Source organism: Montipora capricornis, chromosome 2, assembly GCF_036669925.1.
Source record: "Montipora capricornis isolate CH-2021 chromosome 2, ASM3666992v2, whole genome shotgun sequence".
In the NCBI taxonomy this organism is placed as follows: Eukaryota; Metazoa; Cnidaria; class Anthozoa; order Scleractinia; family Acroporidae; genus Montipora; species Montipora capricornis.
The window spans coordinates 10,119,757-10,146,200 of record NC_090884.1 but is presented as its reverse complement, the minus strand read 5'-3'; the positions used below and the strand labels follow the sequence as shown (position 1 = coordinate 10,146,200).

The window sequence follows — 26,444 nt, the reverse complement described above, 5'->3', positions numbered from 1 at the left end:
TAAAACGAAGAACCTGCAGTATTTTGCCTGAAATGACTCGTAGGGCACAGAAAACACTAGGGATGTTGTGTTTGGCTACTCTCCGTTCGTCATTTTATATTTTTGTGGGGGTCTTCGTCCAGATTGTTACAAGGAACGCCTTCATCTATAACCCGCAGTTCAAATATGTACATTTAATTCGAACTTAGACAACACCTGGACACCGGGGGAAAAAACCGAGTGTTTCATTGCAGAAGTCGTACCTACGACCTCCCCGGTTTCCAGTTCGTAAATCGGACTTCACTGAACCATTGCAGTCTCGAGCACAAGGCCAATCAACTTGATTACTTCACCGGGGTCTTACTTTACTTATCTATTCTTCTAGGATTTTAATTTTCGAATGTTGTGCATCGTAGGTGTATAGTGAAGAAGATGAGTATTGTTTGCCCCACTTAACTGAACATATTTTTCTTCGATGGGGACTCAGGGATTCCCGCAAAAAGTCCTTCAGTTGCAGGAGTCGAACCGACGACCTTCTGAAGGCCCACCACTGAGCTATAGGAGACTGATAAAAGCTTGACCATCAAACTATCCTCGTCTGATTAATAAATTTGTCCAACTGTTGGTAGATCATTTCACCGACATCGCAGGGGGTCATGGGTTTGAATCCCGTTGGAGCCACATGAATTTTTCAGTTGTCAATAAAAGACAATTTGCTTAATTTGTCCAGATAAGTTTCCCTGCTAGAAGAGTTCTCTTTTCTTGTGTGTTCGCTGGGCTGACGAACACGGGAAAAAAAGACCTCTGCCATGGGTCGAAACTCACTGTGTTGAGAATGCGCGGCGGTTACTCAGAAACTGAATCGTCACGTGATACTTCATCTTACGTGAACTAACTTAATAACAGCGGAATTGCCGTAAAGGAATGCGCGAGACACAGCGGTTTGAACAGTGTCGTCCAACGTTGTGGACAGCGGTTGGATCAAAGCGAGTTTCGACGAATGGCAGAGGCCTCTTTTTCCGTACAACGCAAAAAGAAAAGAGAGACGTCAGCCAGCAGAGAACAGATCAGTGCGAGGATCATTTCTCTCTTTCCTCTAGAACCCCCATTTCAAATGTAAACATTTCTTTAAAAAAACTAATTAATAATTCATGAGCGTATCAAAACATCGATAAAACGTCACGTGTATGAGCTTTATTTAAGAAATAGAAAACATGCACCGTGTTTCTATCGAGTTATGATAGAAACACGAGTGAAAGTTTGGGAGAACGAGAAATTCTGTGGGAACACGAGCCGCAGGCGAGTGTTTCCACAGCTTTTTCGAGTTCTCCCAAACTTTCACTCGATAGACTCGATAGAAACACGGAGTACATGTTTTCTATTTCTTTTAGAAAACAACGCGACGAGAGAAAAGAAAACAACTTGTGAACTCTAATTATCAAAATGTAAATTCTCTTTTCTCGCGCCATCACTACGTCAACAGCTCGTGCTAGTTTTGTGTCTCCATCGAGTTATAGAAACACGATTTTTAACCAATCAGCGCGCGTATTTTCTTAGGACTGTTTTCTAAATCCTGATAAAACACTCCTCGTTAGTATTCTTTATGTAAAGAATACTAATAAGGCATAGCTTGTTTTTCTTGTATGCTAATACTACCTCCCACAATTTGAACCATTGTTTTGAGTCCAGAGGGACACGCTCTTTGGGGGATGTTCTTTAAGCCGTTCGAAAAACTCGCAGCACGTGTTTTATCGGGTCTAAAAACACTCGGCTACGCCTCGTGTTTTTACAGCCTGATAAAACACTGCTGCTCGTTTTTTAAACATTACTATAAAATTTACTAGCTCCACTCGTTGGTAGGAAGGCAGTGGGTTCCAATTAACTGAGAATTTTTCTGCGGCGGAAAACCATGTTTAGTTTTTACTTCTTTCTGAGAAAACACAGTTTTAAAGCTTTAAGTGATAACAGAAGGTTCTAAGGAATTAAATTTTCTCTTTATTATTACCTTCGCTTTGGTTGAATTCAATTCTGTTTCAGTTTCAATTACACATTTAGCGGTCTTTAGTCTTGGATAAAAACATACACCCAAAAAATTTACACGAAGGCTAGCTTGTCACCTATTAACTCCCAAATTCTACACAAGCAGTGGACTAGAAAACACTGATGGAAAATGATTTGTTTTCGAACAAAGCTGACATTAAACTAGATTGAATCATACATATTTGTTGAAAACTACTGAATTACAAATAATCCTAGGCTTTCTCTCTAGCGTGCAAGGAGGCTTCCAGTTTTCGTAATGTGAGCGGAGTGGCCGAGAGTCTCATGCGAGTGGCAAAGCTGCGGAAGACGATCTACGCGCGACTGTTACTTCTTCGCTCCTGGCATGCCTGAGGGCTGAAGCTGCCACAAAAAACTGACACTTGAGAGCCTGTGCACAGGCTACTTGTTGTCCAAACCGAAAACAACAGACTAAGCAAAAGAAACGATGACTTGACCTTGAAAAGAATAAAACATTCTACAACACCAATCAAGAGCCAGTTAATACCAGACTTTCACGTGACGTCACCGCAGAAACAAAGAAACGGCAGCCATGTTGGTGTTCCTAACTGATCCTCCGGGAATTCCGGAGCTCTATTATTATGCAAACGTTTTCTTTTGTTTCGGTGAAAACATTCTATACAATCGAACCGGATGATATTTTAAAACATACAATTCATACATTTGAACTGTTTAATAGAGTGAAATATTAAAGTTGGGCAGATAGGCAGTGGCAAACCACTGAGCCCCGAAAAAATCCAGGCTCTTGGATGGGATTCGAGCTCATGACCGCGCGATTGCGCTACACTTGTTTTACCGACAGAGCTGTCAGGCGTTGGGAGCTCAGCTCCTTGTATCGAATTGCGCGTGCGTCTAATTACGTAAGTGCAACTGGTCGCTTCTGTGCCATGTTTCTTTTGAAATGTAACTTAGTTATATTCTTCAGATGGAGTGCCGGTGAACCAGCTTGATAACTTAGCGTAATCTCACTATAAACAAACTATTTATTTTTTTTACAAATTCGGCGATTTTTAAATCTGGAACTTAGTTATCTGTTCGATACCAGGGAGCCAAGGTTAAAGACACAGAGCAATACTCTCAATAAGAGAGGGGATTTCGGGGAGATAATCTGCTGGCTCAATTTTCCCTTCCAGGCCGTTTTCGTTTTTCGTTCACCAGGCAGTAACTAGTTTGGCATAAAGAGGTTTTTCTTCCATTGTGTAAGTCACGCTGTTCTGTATCCTTTCACCGTTAACAATGTACATAACTGTCAGCTTCAATACTAATGGTTCCTACAACAGAGTAAATGCATCGTTAGTTTGAGTATGAAGAGGTGCCCGACCACAAAATATCAGGTTGAACCTATCAACCTAACGCAGATTTAACTCAGAAGTTCTTAACCGCGAACAAGGAAATGAGAGGAAATAGAGCGAATCCCTATGCCTTGAGATAACCATTTGAAATTCATTTTTGGATTCCTTCCAAGCTAAGAAAGTCACTTTTCTCTGTTGTGTATTGTTTCACGACCGCGCGGTCCACCTGCACACTAAATGACCAATGTAGTGTTGTCCTTGAAAGTCACAGAAGTAAAAATATATTTCAAGCAATTTTCATCGAAATAGGGCTAAATATGGGGATTTGCTCTCTTAACATCATTACAGCGAGGAGCTTACGTAAGGACGACATCGACGAAAACATGGACAGCAGAAAACAGAACATTTATGGGCAAAACAATGGTTGTGTACGTGCGTTTCACACTGTCAAAAACTTCTTCCCCGTTCGCGGCGTCCCGAGAACGACGTGAAATGACCAGATTTGAGATTTTGCTTAGGACGTCAGTCCCTGACGATAAATTTTCAATGTTCTCTACAAACTGCCCGCACCGTTCATACAATTATTTTCCAAGACAGTTTGCACACACTTTTCCGTGCCGTTTCCCGTATGCAATTTGACGTCAAGGCGATGCTACATCCTGTTATCGAGTAAGGCGCGTGCGCGCAAGAGCACGCTCACGTTTGAGCAGCTCCCAACGCAGTTTTTGTGCGCATGCACTTATTTACCCGAGACAAAAGAAAAACCTTAAATAACAATGACCACAACCAGGTTCTCTGAGCCCGCAAGAGTGAGCACCCCCAGCAAACCATTGTTTTAACGAAAACCGCTGGTCAGCAACCTCTGGTTCTGGTCATTGCTGTCTAAGGTCTTCGGAGACAAAAGCCAATTAAGGAAGGCCATTCTATTATGTGGCAATGACTTATTCTTTACCGTAAGTCGTTGAAGGTCTTTCACTTTCAGCGTGGCTTCCCACGGAGGACATTTTTTCCCGAACTCTGAATTACGTTCCACACCACAGCCACTGACAACCTGATAATAAAAGAAAGCGGCATCGTTAATACACTAATAATATACATAACAAAATTATTCGATTCTTGTTGGCTGAGAGCAATCATCCCGAAATAACAACCCTGGTTCACAGGCATAGGAGCAGGAATCTATCGATGTGGAATCCGACATTCGTAGTATGAATAAAGAAAAACCTAACATGGGACTTGTGTTTCATTACACCTCAGCTAAGTGACATTGATTTGTGCAATGTTCCAACAAATCAATACTTCATCTTACTGAACGTGATGTTGATTGAAAATGCAAGGAAATATTAAGGTTAAGAGCCAATGTGGTTAGTGTCTTCTTGTTGCCCATCTTGCTGACGCGAGAGCGCTGAAGATTATTCAGGTAGAAGTAGACGGTCTCGTAAAAGACTCAGTTCTGTTTTTAACCGTCAAATATAGTCTATACTTTCTCTTGAATTGAACGGAATTTTCAACACATTTAAGCTAAAACTCACATAAACGGAAAGAAAAGGGACGCTTTCGATAGAATGATGAAAAACCCAAAGTAAACTAGCTACTTTGAACCACCGGAACAAACGCAGCTAGTGCCAAGCACGTATTGAAGTCCACATTTGGGTTTGCTTTAAGAATCGCTGATTGGCTGAGAAGGTGGCGGGAGATTTTAAAGCCAAGGATCATGCGCAGCAACGAGAAATGAAGATCATCGCAAAAATTTCTTTACAACACACACCAGGAATAAATATACCCAAAAGTACTTACACCACCCATGTCAAATTTCACTGTGCAATCCAATTCTTTGTCTCCAAGAGCTCGAGCGTTCACAATAAGGACGTTTGACACTTCAGCATTAAAACTAAGCTGCACCTTTATTCTTCCGTTTTCAGCTCCAAAGACAGTCACTGGCTTGTTGGGGATTTCTACGAGAGAAGAATACGCCGCGTTAAACAATACATGTTACTTGAAGCGTGAGACCGACGTCGCTTCCGGTCCCGTCGAAGTGAAACGTCCCTATCTATTTGACCAAGCTGTTGTTCCTTGTCTCTTGCTCACAAAAAGTTCAGTTGAGTCTCCCTGATCATCACAAAACTTAAAGGGACTATTGTCACCCAACGCGCATTCACGAGTTGGTCAGGAAGCTTTTCATATATCATCATATCATATCATACATCTTTATTTACCCTCGGATTTTTAGAGTAGCTTGGTGTAGCAAATATCTCCGAGAATTTACCCCCCTAACCATGATACACCACAGAAGACAGACCACAACACCGGGAACTACATGCCCTACTCTTTGCGACAAGTGTGTGGGTTCTTTTACGTCCCACAGGATTATGAACATTGAAGGGTTGTGAGACGGGACCTCCGGCTTATCGTCCTTATCCGAGAAGACTAGAGAGTCTAACCATTTGCAGATGGAATTACAAAGGCGGCACTTTCTCCTCAGTTATTTAAAGACCCTGAGTGTTGGTCCGGCCGGAGTTGAACTCACGACCTGCCGCGTGACAGCCCGGTGCTCAACCAACTGAGCCACCGGTGCGCGGTATTTTGAAAACGTCGGACTGATTATTTCAAACTCTGTCAAAGTATTCAATGAGCTTATTTTCATCCGCCTTCGTCTTCAGAAAGTTCACTGACAAAAAAAATCAGGAACGTGAAAATCTCTTCTCTATACTGCGGAATGTGTGATTCTTTCGACGTTAAGTGCTAGCAGGTCACTACTGCGCATGTGTGTAAATATCCACCACTCAAACCACGAACTAAAGCCTACCATGAGCTGATTGCCACCGTTCAATCGCTGCTGCAGTGAATGGATTCATTAAATTGTTATCCACAGGACACCAGAGAGTCATTGGTTTTACTAAGGTGGTTATTCTGTTCACAACTTGCTTCTGACTCGTAAATGGATCTGCCAACCCCTCTCCGTAGATACCTACAACGAAACGATTACATGATGAGGAATCATGAGGATATCGAGTGTTTCATTTTTCATACTTATAGTAAACGCCGCGTATTATAGCCCGAAAAAAATGCATTCAAGTTAATGAAAAATGAAACAGAAACAGGACTATCTAACCTTTTAGCTAATAATAATATTAATAGTAATAATAATAATAATAATAATAATAATAATAATAATAATAATAATACCAACAATTTATTTGTATAGCGCTTATTCCTAAAGAGTCCCGAACCGCTTCAGAATAATAAAAATGTATACTTTTAAAAGGTACGAATGAAATCTCAAAATCTTGTGATCAATCTTTAATGTACGTATCTAAAAAGGTTTGTCTTAGTGTTACTCAACAATTAGCCTTTTTGAAAAGAAAGGTCTTCAGGGTTTTCTTAATTTAAAACTACCTACAGAATCGCACACTCTTCGCTCCCGTGGAAGGGCATTCCCTACACCAGCGCGATTTTAGATTATAAGATTGTCTTCAGAACTGCATTCTTCCTGATCTAAGGCTACGGCTAGGTCTATAAAGGTCTAATAATTCCTGGAGATAAACAGGTGCCATATCATTCACCACTTTATATACATATAACAAGATTAAGTTCTATGCACTGCTCAACGGAGCTCCATTAGTACTGGCGATATATGATCATGTAGACTGCAAAACAGTCGTATTTTTTGCGAACGCAAGCAACGCGATAAATATTCAAACGAAAGGTCAGGGGCATGTTTCTCAGAAGTCCCGAAAACTTTTCGGGCCCGAAAAGCCATTTGTGAAACTGTAAAACGCTTGTTCTGGAAAGCCGATCTTTTAACATGATTTCAAGGTAACAAAAAGAAAAATGGCTGTGAAGTTTGACGACTAAAATCCTCTCCGTTCTTGAGATACAAAGGGAATTGTGACACCCGAAAACGGCCCGTAAAGTTTCGGGACTTTTGAGAAACAGGCCATTGGGGCGAGTGTAGAAACGGCGAGGGAGAAACACGCCCTCTCGCGTGCTTCACACGCGAGGATCACGCTTACGGCGCTTCGCGCCTTCCGAAAATGGAAGAAAACGACTGCTTTGCAGTCTAATGATCATGCTTTCTAGACAATGTAACTAGCCTAGCGGCAGAGTTCAGTACGTATTTCAGTCGCTGGTGAGTCTTATACTAAGAGTGCGTTACAATTATCTAACTTAGAAGTCACGAAGGCGTGCACCAAAGTCTTAAACAGTTTCCACACCAAAAAACTCTCTAATATTTCAAAATTAATCTAATTGTCAATTGAGTGAAAAGCAGATTTACACATTAGCTCGATCTGTTTATCGAAATCGCTATTACCCAGTATGCTATGTAGACCAAATCTTGTCACGCACGCACTACCAAACGCTTACCTTCAAAACGCTCCGTTTTCAAAACAAAGCAAACGCTATCGAGCTGAAACGTCCGTACGTTTTGTATAAAAACATAAAGGTTTCTGATCAACGGGCTAAACCTAATCAAGGCTATAATTGTGCGTGTGGATCTATTTGATCGCAACGCAAGCGTCTGATGGACTGCTTGAAATCTTTCCTAATACGGTTGCTTTTTGACTTGGACCAAATCGACATCGCTACCAAGAAAAAAAAGTGGGATTTAATATATTGAAGTTGTTTTAGAATATATGGCGAGGCAGATACACTTAATTAAGCCGTTGCGTTTCTTACAATGTAGCTAAATGGTGACTGTGACATCACCTTTGATATCTGCAGAGACATGACGAATTTATGTTTTGGAAATGTAAAAGCGATGTGATAACGGTTGTTCTTGTCTTGGCCATTTGGAGCCGAGAAACGATTTTTCGTTAAGTATGAACACGGAGACAAACACAACATTTGAACAGGATTCAGGGGTTGATGGAGGAAAATCTCACACAGTAGTGTTGGCATAACTTTTACAACATTTGGTGGCTCCTAAAGGAGCCGTTGGTTTTGGCGGTAAACTCAGTGAGTTTACTTGCTGCTGGTATACTTGGTGACAGCTTTGGTTCCTTCACTAACAGCGTGTTTCGCCAGTTCACCGGGCAAAAGCAGCCTGATGGCGGTCTGGATCTCGCGAGAGCTGATAGTTGACTTCTTGTTGTAGTGAGCCAGGCGGGAAGCTTCGCCAGCGATGCGCTCGAAGATGTCGTTGACGAACGAGTTCATGATGCCCATAGCTTTGCTAGAGATACCAGTGTCAGGGTGAACTTGCTTCAACACCTTCTAGATGTAGATTGCATAGCTTTCCTTTCTCGTCTTTCGCCTTTTCTTGTCACCAGTGGCGGCCTTAGCCTTGCCAGCTTTCTTCTCGCCTTTCTTTCCTGCAACTTTCGGTGCCATATTTCGCTCAGATGGGTTCGATTTGAATCGAATGATAAGACTATGTGAATAACTTGCTATTTATAACAAAACAAAGGTAGGATCAATTAACATAAGGATCGAAATCGTCGATTTTTTATTGGTTCACAACTTCAGGTTGGCCAAAGGTCAACATAGTTAGTTCCGTTTTCAAACAAAAGCACATGTGATATGAAAAGTTGATTGGTGCGTTTCGATCCGACCGAAATATTGTCTTGCGTATAAATTTGCCTGTTGTTACCTATCGACACTTATTTCGCTAAGTGTTCATAAACTTGAAGCTTACAGAAAAATGTCTGGTCGCGGTAAAGGAAAAGCAAAGGGCACCAAATCCAAGAGCCGCTCATCCCGAGCGGGACTTCAGTTCCCTGTCGGTCGTATCCATCGACTTCTCCGCAAAGGAAACTACGCTGAACGAGTTGGCGCCGGAGCTCCAGTGTACCTGGCCGCTGTGCTCGAATATCTCAGCGCCGAGATCCTCGAACTGGCGGGCAACGCTGCTCGCGACAACAAGAAAACCAGAATCATTCCTCGTCACCTTCAACTCGCTGTCCGCAATGACGAGGAGTTGAATAAACTACTTGCTGGGGTCACCATCGCCCAGGGAGGTGTGCTGCCAAACATCCAAGCTGTCCTTCTGCCCAAGAAAACCGAGAAGAAGGCAAAGGCTTAAGGAAGCTCACAAGAAAACAAAAAACGGCTCTTTTAGGAGCCACCAAATATTGATAAAGTCGTCACCAACACGTTCAAAAGATGCACTACTAGTCTCAAATACAATTTTTAAGAGTCTCGTATTTGGAGTAGATTTTGGTTCTTTCTCATACAAAAATAAAAGAAACTTTAATTATTAAATGTGGCACAATTATATTCTGCGCCAAAAAGGTTCTTGACAAGAGAGACACGAGTTTCTGCATTTTGCCGTAACATTCGATGGCAAATTTCACAGCTCATTTACATTTGAATTTGCGCGCCCAAAAAACGTTCAACGATATCGTCTAATTCTTAGCGATTAATCGAATTTCATTGTTCATGGCTGTCAGTGCACAGCCAAGCAAAGTTATCACCAACACATGTTTTCCGAAATTATCCGATTCTTGGACACAATTATCCTGCAAAATATATCCATTTAGAAGATGCATTATAAGTCTCAAATACAGGTTTAAGAGTAACTTATTTGGAGTAGATTTTGGTTGTTTCTCAGGCAAAAATAAAATATACTTCAATTATTAGGTGTGGCACAATTATATTCTGCGCCAAAAAAGTTCTTGAAAAGAGAGACACGAGTTTATGCTTTTTGCCGTAACGTTGGATTGCAAATTTCTCAGCTCATTCTCATTTTACTTTCTTTGAGGGTAGCGTTGCGTGACATCCAAAAACGGCTGTGAAGGAGACTACATTTGAATTTGCGCGCCGAAAAAAACGTGCGCACATTGCAAACATACGTTCAACGATATCGTTTAATTCTTAACGACTAAAAATACCCTGGCTGATATTATTTATGCGCGTCTCGTGTGACTCCTCAAAAAAAACATACCATCTTATAACCGAGGTATGTTCAAAACTGGACAACGGTTTTCCTTGAAACTAATATCGTTCGCAAAAAGGAACATTTTGCATTTCTTTGTCCAAGCAAAACAAAACTCTTCTTACTGAAACTTATCCGATGTTACTACGCTTTGCGTATGCCCAACTTAGCAAAAGGGAATAAGAGAAAGATATTTCCATCGATAAAGCCAACCAAATAATTCCCGGACACAATCCTACCATTTAAAAGACGTGTGATATTAACTATCAACCCTACTCGAGTTCGTTGTGGATTTTAGTTCTTTCTCACACAAAAATAAAATATATTTCGATTATTTAGGTTGCACATTTATATTTTCTTCGCTGAAAAAGTTACTAACAAGACACGAATTTATTTGGAACACCCTCGTCTTCGATTGCAAATTGTTCACATTTGAACTCGCGCATTTTGCAAGCATTATATATTCAAGCCTCAAAACACTCAACGACAGCGTTTGATTGTTGACGATTATTGAACTCCATGTTAAAAATGAAACTATCTTCGCAGATAAGGTTAATATGCCTGAAAAAATCCAAAACGAAAACTGGAATATTTTATTTTGCTGTCGGCACTTCGCGTCACGTACATATGAAATAAAGGATCAAGTTTAGCCGAATACTAGTAATGGAAAAATAGGAGTCTAATCAAGTGTAGCCGTAAAGTAAGTAACCGCTAAATAGGAGCTGTTCGCACCTGTTGAAAATGGGACCGATTAGGAATAAGCATCGATAAGTTATTAATGCAAATTTTTGCAATGGAGAACAAGAGGAAAAGATATACTAAAAAAACAGATCCCAGCTGATATGGTATATGATAGAATTTATTGGTCATGACTTCTGTAAGATTTGGTGGCTCCTAAAGGAGCCGTTTTTTCTCAGTGTGGCTTCAGCGTCATTTAACCGCCAAATCCGTACAGTGTGCGTCCCTGGCGTTTCAGAGCGTACACAACATCCATGGCTGTGACAGTCTTGCGCTTGGCGTGCTCCGTGTACGTTACTGCATCACGGATGACATTCTCAAGGAAAACCTTCAGAACACCTCGCGTTTCTTCGTAGATCAAACCAGAGATTCGCTTGACACCGCCTCGGCGAGCTAGACGGCGAATTGCTGGCTTGGTGATACCTTGGATGTTATCACGAAGAATCTTTCGGTGACGCTTAGCGCCTCCTTTTCCAAGACCTTTGCCTCCTTTACCTCGACCAGACATCTTGATAGCGATTTGAAGAACGAGAGAATAACATCTGCAAGAAGTTTCTTTCTATTTATATGGACCAGTACGGCCTCTCAGAAAACAAATGTATCCTTATTTTTAATTGGATGAAAAGAACAATTACGCCAAAGGTACAAGGGTCAAATGCTCATCAGCGCTCGAAGCATTTTCGGAACATTCGACTATCAGCAATTTCTGTGTGGCAAAAATCTCCTGCTCGGGTGAAAATGATAGCTAACGGATCCACTTAATTTATTAAAACTCTTATATTAAACCTTCTTACTGCCTTTAGAGCTATGATGATTAAACAATCAGCTATGTTTCGCATGTAAACTTAGCTTGGAGTTAACACCGGAAAACACCGGATCGAAAATTTTCTATGATTTGGGCTCAACCAATCAAATTACTTACTTTAAAACCAATCAGAATCAAGCGCGCCTGATATAAAAACATAGTCACAATTTCTTACTTTATCCCTCAACGTTTTCGTTTTAGGAAAGATGGCTCGTACCAAGCAAACTGCACGTAAATCGACCGGTGGAAAAGCTCCACGCAAACAACTCGCAACCAAAGCGGCTCGCAAGAGCGCCCCCGCAACTGGAGGAGTCAAGAAACCTCATCGTTACAGGCCTGGAACAGTCGCTCTTCGTGAGATCCGTCGCTACCAGAAATCCACCGAGCTGTTGATCCGCAAGCTGCCCTTCCAGCGCCTTGTGCGTGAAATCGCTCAGGATTTCAAGACCGATCTGCGCTTCCAGAGCTCTGCTGTCATGGCTCTTCAAGAGGCAAGCGAAGCTTACCTTGTGGGTCTCTTTGAAGACACTAACTTGTGCGCCATCCACGCCAAGCGCGTCACCATCATGCCCAAGGATATTCAGCTGGCCCGCAGAATCCGTGGAGAGAGAGCATAAGTGACTTTCACCGTCCACAATACAAACGGCTCTTTTAGGAGCCACCAAATCAATAAAAGCAATAATCAACATTCTTTACAAAACAGGAAATTCAAATGAAACCTGTCAATATGTCGAGTCAAATGTCTGTATCTCAACGAGTTGAAATGTCGGGTAAATATTATTGGCCTTTGCTGCTACGGGAAAGAAACTTTGAAATTATATAAGGCTGCTGTCTTGCCCAACTTAACTCAATTTCACCCGATCTTTTCACGAATCTTACACCTCAAAGTCCAAATTTCAGAATAATATGAACCAATAAGACCTAAATCATAAAAAGTCTAAATTTAAATTTCCTTATATTGGCGACGTGAATCAACAGGGGCACCCAAAAATAATCTGAAGTTCAGCTACCAATTTCTGAAAAGGAGATATCATTCCCTAAAAATTTAGGACACTTAAATTTTCAGCTGAGATATTCGAACAGATCATATCTTTCTGGGTGATGAGAACATCTCTTTAGACAGTCTCAATACATAATTTACAAGGACCCTAGAAATGTCTCTCAAAGGCTCTTGGCTTAATTTGCTCGTTGGATGCCCTTGAATCAAACGCGTTAAATGATATGCACGCTGAAAGGACGACAATACTCTTACAACGTTTATGCCTCAGCAATTTGATTTCTACATTCTGGAAATAAAAGTTAAACGGAAATACATGGCCGTCCGCTTAAGTGCATTTGAAAGAGAGAAAATTGAAAAAAGTGTGAACTCGATCAAAAAACGATCTCCAAAGAGATGCAGCGCTCTCTAAACATTACAGAAGACGCGAAAGCACAAATCATGTTGCACTTAAGACACTATCAGCCACTGTGGTGAATTTAGCGAATAATATAAACCGTCGAGAGTCCTGAATTCTGATATTCTAAGATGATCACTACAATAAGCGGGTGAACTAAAATTTGGTAACGACCAGCGCAAATGAATTCTTTCCCAGGCTCCGTTGCAACTGTTTTATCACTGCTCTGTTCGTCCAAATAAAAACAGCAGCGCTAGACACAACACAAAAACGAAAGCGGGGACAGAAACACAAAAAAGATATATGCCAGAAGGGTAGCCATGAGGACTATTAGATGAAAAAACTAGACATTTGTTGATACTTAAATCTTCGAACAGATGACTCCACCGTTCACCACTTTGATCAATGGCGACCTACAAGGCTTGTCTTTCTTGTGTCATTTTCAGCGGAAAAAGCACATTTAAAATGAGCTTTACTGTGCTATTTTATTACACCTACGGGTTGAATAGAAGTTATCCTTTTAACTTTTAAGTCTCTGAAATGCAGTAACACGAGTTGTAAAGAAGTGCATTCACTCTAAAGAGAAAAAGGTCTTCATACAATACCAACTCTAGAACAACAAAAGCTAAAAGTCTTACTCTTTCCTTCAACAAGTTCTCAAGCGCTGTCGATAAACATTTGGCCAAAGGGATAAATGTTAGAGTAATGCAATTTTACTTGTCAGAACTGAAGTTTTAATGGCTGTTTTCTATAGAGAAAGCCGTGGGAATAAACACAAGTTTGGCACACGCCATGTTAAGGCATTGTTTCCACGGCGGTCCGCAAATGGTTTATTTAGCACGCGCGCAGGCTTGACGGAGAGTATTCGAGTGTTCGATTTGTTCGTAGGTATACAAGAGATTTCGAGATGTCTGATCCAGCACCAGCAGCAAAGTCCCCCAAAAAGAAGGTGGCTCCAAAGCCAAAAAAACCTGCTGATCATCCACCATACTTGGATATGATCAAGGCTGCCATTTCAGCTCTGAAAGAGCGAGGTGGTTCTTCGCGCCAAGCCATCGAGAAATACATCAAGAGCAACTACAAGGTTGGAGAAGTCGGCTCACACCTTAAGATGGCTTTGAAGAGAGGTGCTGCTAGCGGGAAGCTTCTGCACACAAAAGGTGTTGGCGCCTCGGGCTCCTTCAAGTTGCCCAAGGTAGAGAAGAAGGAGAAGAAACCAAAGAAGCCAGCTGCAAAGAAACCAGTCGCCAAAGCCAAGAAGCCTGCCGCAAAGAAGCCCGTCGCGAAGAAAGCAAAGAAATCTCCGAAAAAACCCGCCGCTAAAAAGCCTGCAGGGAAGAAGGCCGCAGCCAAAAAGCCAGCAGCCAAGAAAGCCGCAGCCAAGAAGCCTGCTGCAAAGAAAGCGGCCAAGAAACCAGTGAAGAAACCCGCCGCTAAAAAGCCCGCCAAAAAGCCTGCCGCTAAAAAGTCATCTAAGAAGTGAAGAGCTTTGCTGTTCACTTCAATTACATAAAACGGCTCTTTTAGGAGCCACCAAATACATGAAAGCAATGACCAACAGATTAACTTGCTCGTAAACTGAAACAATTACGATGTCGTTTGAAATAAGTCGAGTACTTTGGTCGGTAACACTTAGTCTGACTGATTTATCGGCCTCTTATTCCCAGGAGATATGGCTCTTCGAGATCAACATAGACAACCTAGAAACACTATTTGAAGTTTAACATAAATTTCTAACATGGGTTAATCTTTCACCACCGCCTCTCCTTCTTTCTCGATCAAACAGGAAATTCCGTACCCAATCAATGCGTGCGTAGACTAAACGTAGGCAACTCTCTTTTACTGGTGTCTAGTCGTTCTAGCGCTGGAGTACTGATTACTGAAATTAACAATTAACGTAAATTAAGTCAAACACCATAAGAGGAGTTTACAGACCACACAAAATTGGTGAAATGCCAGAGTGTTTTTCTCCTGTAGTGATGGCGTTTTTTGAAAAGATCTTCAATTCCAGAGCGAGCAAAGCAACTACAGTATAATTTTCGAAAATTCCGTTGACCGGAAAGCGCCCAATATCCTGCGTTGTCTTGATATTTCACCTTATTAATTTTGGTAAGCTCACCTCGACTAACACCAAGTAGAACCTCTTCAATTGACTTGTTTCTGTGTTCATCTGTTATGTTTTTGAGAAGGTGCTTGGCAAAGAAGCCGTTTCTCTCCTCGGGACATTCGAAGACACAGGACTGAGGGCAGCTAAAATTAAGGACACATTTGAAACAGTGAATCCTTTGAAACACGTTATTTGGCTAGGATAAAAAAAACAATGACACTTCATATTGATTTGAAGGGTGAAGACTCCTTAAGATAAAGCTAACTACACGAACCACGGAGCGGGAGGGCTCCCCCACTACTAACTATGCTTTTTTCCTACAGTGAGAATTATGAAGATGAACATGAAGATGGTGGCAACTGGGAAAGACTTCGATGACAAGATGTTCATCATGGAAGTTGTTTGGTACCTGAAGACTTAGGGTTTCAGCTATCTGATCTTTTACCTCTGAAAACAACAGAAAGTAGACTATTGATCTCTGATGCTTACCACGCAAAGGCCAAGACAACATTTGGTTCCTTTATATCTTGTATGTCACCCCCCTGCAATAAGAGTCCAGGATCAGGCTCAGGCCTAAAACAAGAGAAGAACAGAATCGACTTAATTGTGTTATGTTGCCAGGAAGGAGTTGCCTGTCCTTCCTTTATAAAAAATATTATTAGTATTAATAGTATTGACATGGGTAAAACAAGCCATTTCTTAAACAAGGACCCTGCATACAAAAGAGATAGTTCCCCCCCCCCCCCCCCACTCCCCTCCTTCAGTAATGCAAACACTGCTTCCTCTGGACATAAGTGCTGCTTCCAGGGCTCATCATCGGCATTGTTTGAAGTGGAACCTGCTGTAATACTCTTTGCTTGTGCCCCCAAATTTTGAATAAGCATTGTTGTTTGCTTTTTCTTAGGGGCCACTGTAAGTCCCAAGAGAAACAGGAAACAATGCTTATGCAAAATTTGGGGGGACAAACAAAGAGTATCGTGCTCTTTTCTGCCTCAGTCTATTTGTAGTCAAGAGCACTTGTGCTCGCCTAAATACCCTTGAGACAATAAAGTGATAATTGTTATTATTACTGTTATTATGACTAACGGCTTGCATAGGGCAAAGGTCCTTTCACAGTCAGGGTCCTTTTCCCTTTGACAAATGGAGACAAAAGATACAGAGGACAAGATACTCATTGCCTTCCCAAGAATAAGAATCTGGTATCCAGTTTGTCTCCATCAGTGTCAGATTTTTAAACAAAGTTTTGTTCAAAAATAAACAATAGACCAAATCGGCTAACTCAATGTTGTATCCACTTCAAATCTCCCAGGGTTAAGATTCTTTGTGTATTGTATGTGCATTACAAGGTAGTATTCACATTTAAATTATAATAAAATACTTGGAACAAAATGTTTATTTCCAAAAGGGTTTGAATTGGATACAACATTGAGTTAGCCAATTTAGACGACTGTTTATTTTCCCGCAAAACTTGGTTTAAAAATGGACTCTTTTCTGACGCTAATGGGGACTATCATGATTTGAGTAAATCTTTACTCCTGGGTGATGGACTCTAGCAGACGACAAAAACTTATTATCATAATATGATTACATTTTTGAGAGTTTCTAGGACCTAGTAAACTTGTGAGTCTGACACAAATCATGTTTTGGAAAGAAGAAGAAACTTTTAGAGTTAAGAAAACAATAAAAAAAGTCTTGCCAGGTTTGGAGTCACGGAAAGAGTTAAATCCTGGATGGAATTTGATCTTTTCAGAGAGTCTCCTCCAGACTTAAAACATCATATTATTATTCTACTGGAAAATAATATCATGCAGTCCTTGATAACAGTCCCTTTCAGAACAAAACTTATTGGGAAGACCAGATGCGATCAAGGTATCCAGGAATTCAAATCCTGAAGTGGGTGCTGTCACAACTGAACTTCCTCTGTTAGCCACAGTTGTGATCAATATCCCTCCCCAAACTTTAATGTAGTACCTACTCTGATCTGCAGCCATCAAGCAAGACTACATTGAGCTTTGCTTTGGTCTCTTGCATGGCCTTAAGTATTTCTGAGGAGGCCATATTTTCATGAGGGTGATATCTCTCTGTTGCATCCACTGGCATTAGGTAACTGTGTCCACGTCGCTCAAATCCATGACCAGCAAAGTAGAAAACAGCATATGTCTCCTCCACTAGAAGACTACAAAACTGTCTGAGGGCCTCTCTCATTTCTGCTAGGGTCAAGTTGACCAAAGAAACCACCTAAAATAGTTGGTGGATTGTACTGCTGTGTTAATGATGACAGTATAATGATAAGAATAAGAAGAAAAAAAGAACTGTGTGTAACAACAACAGTAACAATAATCAAATAGCAGTGACAGTGACAAGAACACGACCAAAAACAACAATTATTAATAATAACTACCGGTATTATTAATAGGCTCTTTGCATCCACTTCAGGTCACACTGGAGATCAGCGACAAACTCACATTGGAAATGCAATTTAACTCATATGACAACCACTGATAAAACTCCCCTTAGAGTGAGACTTGAAAGATTTTAATGTCTAACACCAGACGATTTTACTCATCACCTGAGGGCACCCTAGGGTGTTTGAAGTGTCAATGCCTTAATTACCAGTAACCCACTGACTCCTGAGAGTGAGATTTAATGCATTTTACTCTGTCTAACCCCAGACGATTTTACTTGTGAATGAGGGGGGGGGGGAGGGGGGGGTAGGGAGGGTGATTCAGTAGTAGTCAATGGGTTTAGGATGAGTCGCACTTAAGGTGAGGTCAGCAGACTTTTATTGTGAGACTGAATAAACAAAACTCACTTTGAATCCGTTCATATTAAGGAGTCCGCCCGTCAAGTCACAAACATCGTTGATGGGATGGAATAGTTTTCCAAGTTGCTGAGCATGTTGGTAATCTTTATTTCCAATCAATAAGGCTACCTTGTTAGCAACTGCCAAAAAATAAGAGAAAACAATCGTAATATTGAGAATCAGATTCCTTGGATTTTTATGAATTATTATGCACCTCTGAGTTTCAACTGCTTACCTCCATTTTCCTTCTGTTTCAGGAACAAGTGTCACCAAAAGATTACTACCATCTCAAACAATGTTTCTTTGCAAGCCATTTGTTGGCAAAGTTCATACACCATACAGAAATACACAGGATTGCCAGGGCAAATGTGAAACCTCAAGAAATGACAGTGATTCAATGACTGATTTAAATTATTATTATTATGACGGTTTAATATTTTATGAATAAAGGTCATTAAAGTCTAGGTGAGCACTTATGAGCTTGCCAAAAATTGTTGTAATACATGTACGTACCTCTTTCAATATCGGAGGGTCCACTAACGGAGACTCCTCTAACTTGCATGTTTGTTGTTGGTACATCTGGGAAAGCAACAAAAATGATTTCAGTCCCTTGCTACAACAAGTTGCAAAATTGTTGAGACACTCCTGTTGAAAAACACCTTTTCTAGCTTCCAATACCCGCCGTATCTAGAACTTAAACCTTTCGCACTTCCCCTCCCCTCTCCCCCTTTCAATGTTGACTGTTTAAGTTTTCATCATTTGTTTCTCTTTCTAGCAACACTGATAAGCACTGATAAGCAACACTGATAAGGAAGGGGGGGGGGGGTAAGCAGGTTGTATCTCCCAAGGAAGGTTGGTGGGTGTGGACTGATTAGTGTTGAGAATTGTGTCAATTGTGAAAGACAGAGCCTTGAGCCTTATATGTATGTCCTCTAGATCATAGGCAAGAACCAATCAAAATCTGTGAATAACTTGGGTTATTATACATACATGCATACATACATACATACATACATACATACATACATACATACATAGATATATATATATATATATATATATGAAGTATGAAAGGACCAAGGACGGACAACCCGTCGATGACATTTTTTATTGGGAGAAAAACGTTTTATGCCCTGAGCGGGATTTGAACCCACGTCCATTAATTACCCTTGTCCACCTGTGAATCACATGTTGATCCAGCATTATCACATAGAAAAACTGGCCTTTAGGGAGTCCCACGTAAATGCCACACATTAAGTGATCAATCAGCCATGTTGCCAGCATGGTCGTCCTGATAGCGTAGTGGTCATCACACCCGACTAGCGATCAGGGGGACGTGGGTTCAAATCCCGCTCAGGGCAATTACAGTTTTCCCCAGAAGTTGTCCAGTGTTGAGTTTGACCTGTAACTTTCTACTCTGTACAACAGACAACCCCTGTACAACAGAGTCAAGAAAACCTGCTGAAAGCTGAGCGCACCAGAATTTCAACGTGTCAGAGCAATGGGATACAAACAATGACCAGAGAATGAGAGGTTGGATAACTGGAAGGAAAAACCTCTGCATGGTCAGTTTCTGAGACAGATACATGTAGAAGGTGTGTCTAGTGGCAAGACTTGGCTATGGTTGAAGAAGAGAGATCTGAAGAAAGAAACAGAAGGTTTGTTATCCGTTGCACAAGACCAGGCCCTCAAAACTAATGCAGTGACGGCCAAGATTGAGAAAAAAAGTGTTAGCCCCAAATACAGAATACGCAATGCTGTAGAAGAATCAGTTAACCATATAGTCTGTGAATGTGGTAGTCAAGCCCAGAGAGAGTACAAGGTTAGACATGAAAATGTGGCTAAGGCCATTCTCTGGAGTCTTTGCAAGAAGTATAGCTTGGATTGTAAGGATAAATGGTATGAATGTACGCCAGGAAGGGTGGCACAGAATGATGAAGTCAAGATCCTTTGGGACTCAGTCTAAGTCAAATTCAGAAGACTGCGCTACTGGGAACTGCCAGAATCCTACGTAGAGTTCTTGATTGCTGAGGCCACAGGATGCAGTCTGCATCAGAGCTTCAGTCTGACACCAGTATTGTATTATTATTATTATTATTCCGTCTTCATTTTGTTCTCTAAAAAGATGGACTTGACAAAGAAGGTCTGGTTAATGTGATACATGTAACAAGGATTTGCGTATGTCTGAAACAGAAGAAATTTGTAGAGGTTTTGCATGAAAATAGAATCAAATTCCCCAAAGGCTTGAATGGGCTATTACATGGCCTCTGTTATTTCAGGGTTGTTTTCTTATGTACTAGCAAAAAAGTATCTATTTTGACTGCTAAGAAGGCTTAGAAAGGATAAATAATGTTTCCATACTAATTACCTGTAATTTTGACTTGAATTGGTTCAGATGATATTTCACCAACACTGTTGTAAACCTTACAAAAGTACACAGCTTCATCCTCAACTGTTGCGGGGTATCTGGTCAACTCCCTGATTTCTGCCCCTGCTATAGCCATATTGTTTTTATACCACTGGAAACTAGGAGCCGGTCTTCCCACACCATCACAATACAAACTAAATCTTGAACCCAATGTTGCCGACACCACAGGTCCTGATTGACAGGTGATGATGGGAAAGTCTGCAAAACAGGTTTTTCAGGGTCATTCAAGTTAGAATTTGATTATGACAAAAACTTACACCTGTCCCCTAAATAAACCATTGGAGCTCTTTGACTAATGTACTGAAATATTGTTTAAACTAGTGATTACCATGACTAAGTGGACGGCTGCTAAGAGGTACAATGTAGCATTAAACGAATCGCATGCCATGCGCAACAATGCTTCCCTTGATACTGTAGGTAGTGTCAACGCAGAAATCCAGAAATCCGTGCATCTCAAATGAACAGGATTGGAATAAAAAGTGTGTATTCAGAATAAACTGAAACTGGTATGAACATCAGGGTAGACAGTAATTTTTTCAATGAAATTTTTATGAGACCTTGGTGCACAATTTGTTAATCACAAGAAATAGTATATTGATCACCATACTAAAAAAGTATATACCTGGTAGGAGCCCTAGGGAAAATCTTATTTTACCCCTGTGGCTGTTGGGATACCTTTCGCCCTTTTTTTACTAATATTTTGAGAGCACAAGTTAAGGGAAATAAAAACAATAAATTAAAATAATATAACTAATAATAATAAATAATTGTACCTTAATCTGCTACTAATAAGACTTACTTATCTCTGAGTCCATGGGATTTCAAAACTCTAAAGTATCACATTACTGCACATTAAATTCTAAGCCATAAATTATGAGAAATGGCACTATGTGGTGAGGCGTGACACACATGACAGTTAGGTAATCAATAAGAGTTACATTCACGACTGCTTGCCCTCACCTAGTGCCCCCTAAAGTGTGCCACTTAATTCTCACTCATCAGTGATTCATGTTTTTCATTAATACTGCTTTATTGTTACTTGTTTACAAAAATTCGACAAGTGGCACAGTACATTGAAGTGAAATCAAGGAAAATGAGCCCTCATGTCGTTCTTCAGTACATGGTTTGTTACTGGTAAAATCTTATTTACAACTTTAATTGTCACATTCTATTATAATTTTGCTATCGTTTTTATGCCTGCAAGTTTTTAGCAAAAGCCAGGGTTGCTTTGCATCAAGAAGTCTGTATAGGGACACTCATTAATGGTCAAACACTAAACAATTCAATCATTGACAAGTAACTGTATGTCAAGTACATACACTTTTACAATCAGTAATCTTTAACACTAATTAAGGACGGTGCTTACTATTGTTATTGCGCATACGTTCTGCGCATCTCGAGATACTCGGATTTCCTATCGGTGATGCTTACTAATACAGGGATATTTTTGCGCGGTTTAAAACTATCCTGAGAAAGTAGATCTTAATAAGTACTCTTGGTATCCAAAAAGAAAATTGGGTGTATCCATGCATTTTTGAGAGATATTTAAGTTTCAATTTGAGAATCAGAAAGAACGCCATACATTGCTTTGTATTTTATTTAAAGCTTTTTACAAATATTATTCATGAATTATCTTTGAAAAATGCGTGGTTACCCCCAATTTTCTTTTTGGATTTCAATAACACTTGTCAAGATCTACATTTTCTGCATAATCACACACCGGGGCAAAAATATCTCTAATTAATAGGCACCGTCCTTAAAGGAACAAGTGCAATATCAAACTGTGGCCATAAATGCTTAGCAACTAACGCATGACTATACCCTAGACTGGAAGGCTAATATTTAAACCCTGATAAAAAGCAATATTTTGGAGTAACACTTACCAAAACGTTGGAAAGCATCACCTTGGCCTCCATTGACAATAATTTTGGCCCAACCAGTGAACACAAAACCAAACTGATTTGCAACTCTACAAAGGTAATACCCTTCATCCTCTTGAGTCACATTCTGCAGCAATAACACGCTTTCAGTTTTCCCATGAAGGACATCTCTCCGTTTAAACCACTGATAATGCAAAGGTTGCCTTCCAGAAGCTCCACATTGCAATTTCACATCCTGCCCAGCAGACACTGACACTTTAACTTGAAGGTTCTGTGTTATAACTGGAGCTCCTCCTTAATGATACAAGTAGATAACAAAATTTGATGTTAAAATTGTATTCTGTATTCTGTAAAAAAGAGATTCAATCGCAAAGGAATTTCTGTATTTAAAACAACAACAACAATAACAGTTATTAATTATGTGATCCTCTGTTGAAAATCTTTTCAATGTCCTCAAGGATCAGTAGAATCCTTCCTAAAATGACTTCAGACGGAGCAAAATTTCAAGCTTAAAGTCCTCATTTTTATTGAACAGACAACATTTGGAGGAGAATTTTTCAACCAGCTTTATCTTACAATGGCATACCCGGTACTCTAGCTACAACACTTTTCACCAAGAACATTGTTGAAACCTAATAATTTCATGTAAAGTAATAATAATTTATTATTAGCAACTGTTTGAACACCGAAGTAGAGGTCGCTAGTTGTTTTAGTATATACTAAAACATTGAGATAATATAGCACAAAAAGATGATTTGATCAAACCAAACCAATACTTGCATTGACCACCATTAAATTTACACCAAATGGAAAGTGGTAATGATCTTTGCATTTCTCAATTACACTGTACATAACATTATATTATCCTGATTGGCTCACTACATGTAATTTGACACTTAAATATATGTCCAGAAAAGTCTCCTTTATAAGGGAAAATGACAATTAAATATTTTTTACAACAAATAGGATTAGCCTTGCTGTTTGAAATTTATTTAATAATAATAATAATCTTTAATACTTATAGAGCGCATAACTCTATATGAATATAATCTTATGCGCTAAATTTACAACAATATAAAATATAAAAAATAAAATAAAATACAACAATGATCTCAAGAATGTGATTACGAGAATAAATACAAATGTAAGAATATATACAAATAATTGTGCTAACTAGTATTATAAAGGAAATTTAAATTAAAATAAAAGTAAAAAATAAAAGTAAAAGTCAATTATAAGCTGTTTTGAATAGAAACGTTTTTAACAGAGATTTAAATTTCTTAAAATCTTGTTCTTTACGAATACTCTTTGGTAAATTGTTCCATACTGTCGGGGCTGCTACACAGAATGCCCGATCTCCGAATGTTTTCCTTGTCTTAATTGTTGGGAAAGTTAGAAACAGTCCATTGTTGAAGCGAAGGTTATATTGAGTGTTAGATCTAATGTTTATAAGTTCCTTTAAATACTCTGGTGATTGTCCAATATATTTAGTACAATATGAAAGCCCTTTAATTAGCGTGCATTACTCTTGTTAACTGTATTTCTGGAAACAAGCGATGTTCAAGTTGAGATGGGTTAAAGAACATTTCATGGACCTTATCGAATGTGCTGCGCACTTTATTCACTTCAAGGCATACCTTGGGATCAATGGTTATAAGTCTGCAGCAACTTACTTAACTCATCCACAACTGTCTGAAGAGCAGTAGACCTTCCAGGCAAAGAAAGTAGCCAGTTGATAAGCTCATGAACAGTTCTGCCTTCTTGAGCCAAGTCCCTAAGCAATGTGCTTGTTGGACTTCCCCCGGTGTTAGTGTTGCCATGCCAACTTGGGTGATAAAAGATGCCCGATACCCGATGGCTTCCATCAGTGATCTCCAATTGGGTGGGTGGCGGACATCCAAAATAGCCACTATCTTTTTCTTGACAGCATCAGTTAAGTCTCTGATATACTCTGGCTCACTCATTAGATGATCAGCACAACTGTGACAATTTTAAAGAAAAAAAAAACAATAATTATAAAAATTAGAAATAAGAAATAGCTATGCTGTCAACTATGTAATATCATTTGAGTGTTGGTAAACTAATTTGAAAGAAAGTGAAAAATAATATCACAGCATCAAAAGGGATGCTCCTTCAAAACTTGCTTGTTTTCTCTCATTTCCTAGGCCTGTAGGCTGGTGGTGCTTTGCAATAGCATTGTCCCCACATATTACCCTCCATATTACCCTTTTCATAAATGAGTGCTGTTTTATTATTCTTTCATCAGTGTGCAAATTAATAATTATTATTGACCTCTGTATTATAAGTTTTATACCTATTCTTGTACTACAGTACTGTGCAAAAGTAATACGAAATTTCGCTTCCCCGGATGAAATTTCGCTTGTCTGCACAAAATTGCGATAATATCGGAACAATAGTTGCTTTGACTTTTCATCGAAATATCGCCAACAATTCGCCTCCTTTGAAATATCGTATAATTTCTTCGAATTTCATCGAAATTCGCTCTCAATAATTTTGCACAGTACTGTAGGTTTTGAAGGCAATGCCTTAATTAAACAATAAACTGTGTGAAATGCTTGCACACTTGGACTTCAAGGACAGTGGAAACTCAATGTAGCAGCTATTATAGCAAAATATCTATTTAGGCGACTAACTTGTTTTTTGTCCAAGTACATGATGGTATAGGGCTAGGGCTAAAAAAATTATTGTATCTGTAGTGGTTCAATTTTTTATTAAATTTTTGGTTCAAAATTATTAATTAAACCAGTTCAGTTGTGATTTTTCCTTTTAGCACTCATTGGCTATTCAAACTCTGGATATCCTTTGCTATTCACCTCTGGGCAATTCATGTAAAATTTGCGCCAAAAAATGTTGTACTTTTTTCAGGAATAAATGAGTTAAAATCATCTTTTTGTGCTATGTTAATTGTTTTAGTATATACTAAAACAACTATTCACCTCAGTGTCGGTGGCTATAGTTACAACTATTCACCGAAGTGGAGGTGGCTAGCGTTGGATATTTACCTCGGCACTTCGCGGCTTGGTAAATATCCACCACTAGCCACCGACACTGAGGTGAATAGTTGTTTTAGTATATACTGAAACAGTGAGATAATATACCGCACAAAAAATTAATTTGGATGTTTTCTTCACTTGAAACCCCATTTTTTCCTGAGTTGCTGAGTTGCCCGCGTTCAACGCTTTCCACTGTTTTAGTATATACTAATGGTGGATATTTACCTCGCCGCTTCACAGGTCTTAAATATCCACCAATAGCCACCTTCACTTCGGTGAATAGTTGTTAACTATTATTGGGGTCTGGGATCACCTTCAACTGGTCCTAGATGTGAGCTTTTCAGTAAGTAAGTTTAAAGATTCATGTTTCAAAAATTTAAAGTGGACAAGGATTTTAAAAATCAAATATTTGCCCTTTTAAGATACCGTATATATTACAAGAAATTGAAAATATGGATTTAATACTAACACAAGCTTAATACATTTAAAAGTTAGGTTAAGCTTTATAATTAGTTTAGAATTTTTTCCCATTTTTATCTCATCTCCTCAGCGCGAGTTCTTCCTTTGTTTTTTCCCTCACACAACATAAAGCCTCGACAATAATAATAATTAGATTTTCATCGAAAACTCACCAAATGACAACTTTCCTCGCAACTTGACAAAACGTGTTAATAGTATGTGGATCGTACCAACAAAAACACAACATCAACATACAGCTGTCAAAATCCTTGGACATTAGTTACGCCGAGGTGAGTGGCGTCGATCGTATAAAACCTTACGTCGTCTCTTCATTTCTTTCAAATAAGTAGCATGCGAAGTTCAAAAACCTGCATCTTTCCTAGTAGGCGGCCTTAAAGCTTTCGATTTAGCGGGTGACAATTTTATAATTAGAAAATCCCATTTTGAACAAAAGTTATTTTTGTCATATGTGACGTCATGCTTTTTTTTTTTGAGCCAGCTATCACACAGCGTTTTCTAATAACATAACATGCTCCTGAGGAATGAAACAAATCAGCCCTCTAGGGACGGGTAAGTCGTGTGACTAAATAGGAAAAAAAAGACCATCTGAAAA

At 39.6% G+C, this 26,444-nt stretch overlaps 4 protein-coding genes and 1 non-coding gene across 8 annotated transcripts in view; 4 read left to right on the top strand and 1 right to left on the bottom strand.

Annotated features, from left to right (window-relative positions):
• LOC138038793 (mucosa-associated lymphoid tissue lymphoma translocation protein 1-like) overlaps positions 1-24,287 on the bottom strand; it is a gene marked incomplete at its 5' end in the record, with an annotated part of 207,274 nt that extends 182,987 nt beyond the window's left edge. The window contains 12 exons of the mRNA XM_068884844.1: positions 3,146-3,308; positions 4,282-4,380; positions 5,127-5,284; positions 6,136-6,297; positions 15,260-15,390; positions 15,737-15,820; positions 17,223-17,485; positions 18,060-18,190; positions 18,564-18,629; positions 20,419-20,676; positions 22,362-22,652; positions 24,032-24,287. Of these exons, the coding sequence (XP_068740945.1) occupies positions 3,189-3,308; positions 4,282-4,380; positions 5,127-5,284; positions 6,136-6,297; positions 15,260-15,390; positions 15,737-15,820; positions 17,223-17,485; positions 18,060-18,190; positions 18,564-18,629; positions 20,419-20,676; positions 22,362-22,652; positions 24,032-24,287 (2,019 nt within the window). The remainder of the gene's footprint in view (positions 1-3,145; positions 3,309-4,281; positions 4,381-5,126; positions 5,285-6,135; positions 6,298-15,259; positions 15,391-15,736; positions 15,821-17,222; positions 17,486-18,059; positions 18,191-18,563; positions 18,630-20,418; positions 20,677-22,361; positions 22,653-24,031) is intronic.
• On the top strand, positions 11,953-12,465 carry LOC138038804 (histone H3). Its single transcript, XM_068884862.1, has one exon. The coding sequence runs from the start codon at positions 11,953-11,955 to the stop codon at positions 12,361-12,363; it is 411 nt and encodes a 136-aa protein (XP_068740963.1). The 3' UTR covers positions 12,364-12,465.
• Positions 14,024-15,474, top strand: LOC138038798 (histone H1-delta-like). The gene has a single exon (XM_068884848.1). It carries the CDS (start codon positions 14,048-14,050, stop codon positions 14,621-14,623), a length of 576 nt encoding a protein of 191 aa, XP_068740949.1. The 5' UTR covers positions 14,024-14,047; the 3' UTR covers positions 14,624-15,474.
• Trnaa-agc (transfer RNA alanine (anticodon AGC)) lies at positions 19,339-19,411 on the top strand. The gene has a single exon. It is a non-coding gene; the product is annotated as a tRNA-Ala (tRNA).
• Positions 24,288-26,413: 2,126 nt separating the features above from the next.
• LOC138038789 (mucosa-associated lymphoid tissue lymphoma translocation protein 1-like) overlaps positions 26,414-26,444 on the top strand; it is a 32,573-nt gene continuing 32,542 nt past the window's right edge. For all 4 annotated transcript variants that reach the window (XM_068884835.1, XM_068884833.1, XM_068884834.1 and 1 more), the window contains exon 1: positions 26,414-26,444. This exon is cut by the window's right edge and continues 450 nt beyond it. The gene's annotated coding sequence lies outside the window, so the exon portion shown is untranslated.

What these genes read in the sequence shown, in the direction of transcription:
- LOC138038798 (XM_068884848.1), top strand. Translation starts at nt 14,048, where the DNA reads ATGTCTGATCCAGCACCAGCAGCAAAGTCCCCCAAAAAGAAGGTGGCT.
- LOC138038804 (XM_068884862.1), top strand. Translation starts at nt 11,953, where the DNA reads ATGGCTCGTACCAAGCAAACTGCACGTAAATCGACCGGTGGAAAAGCT.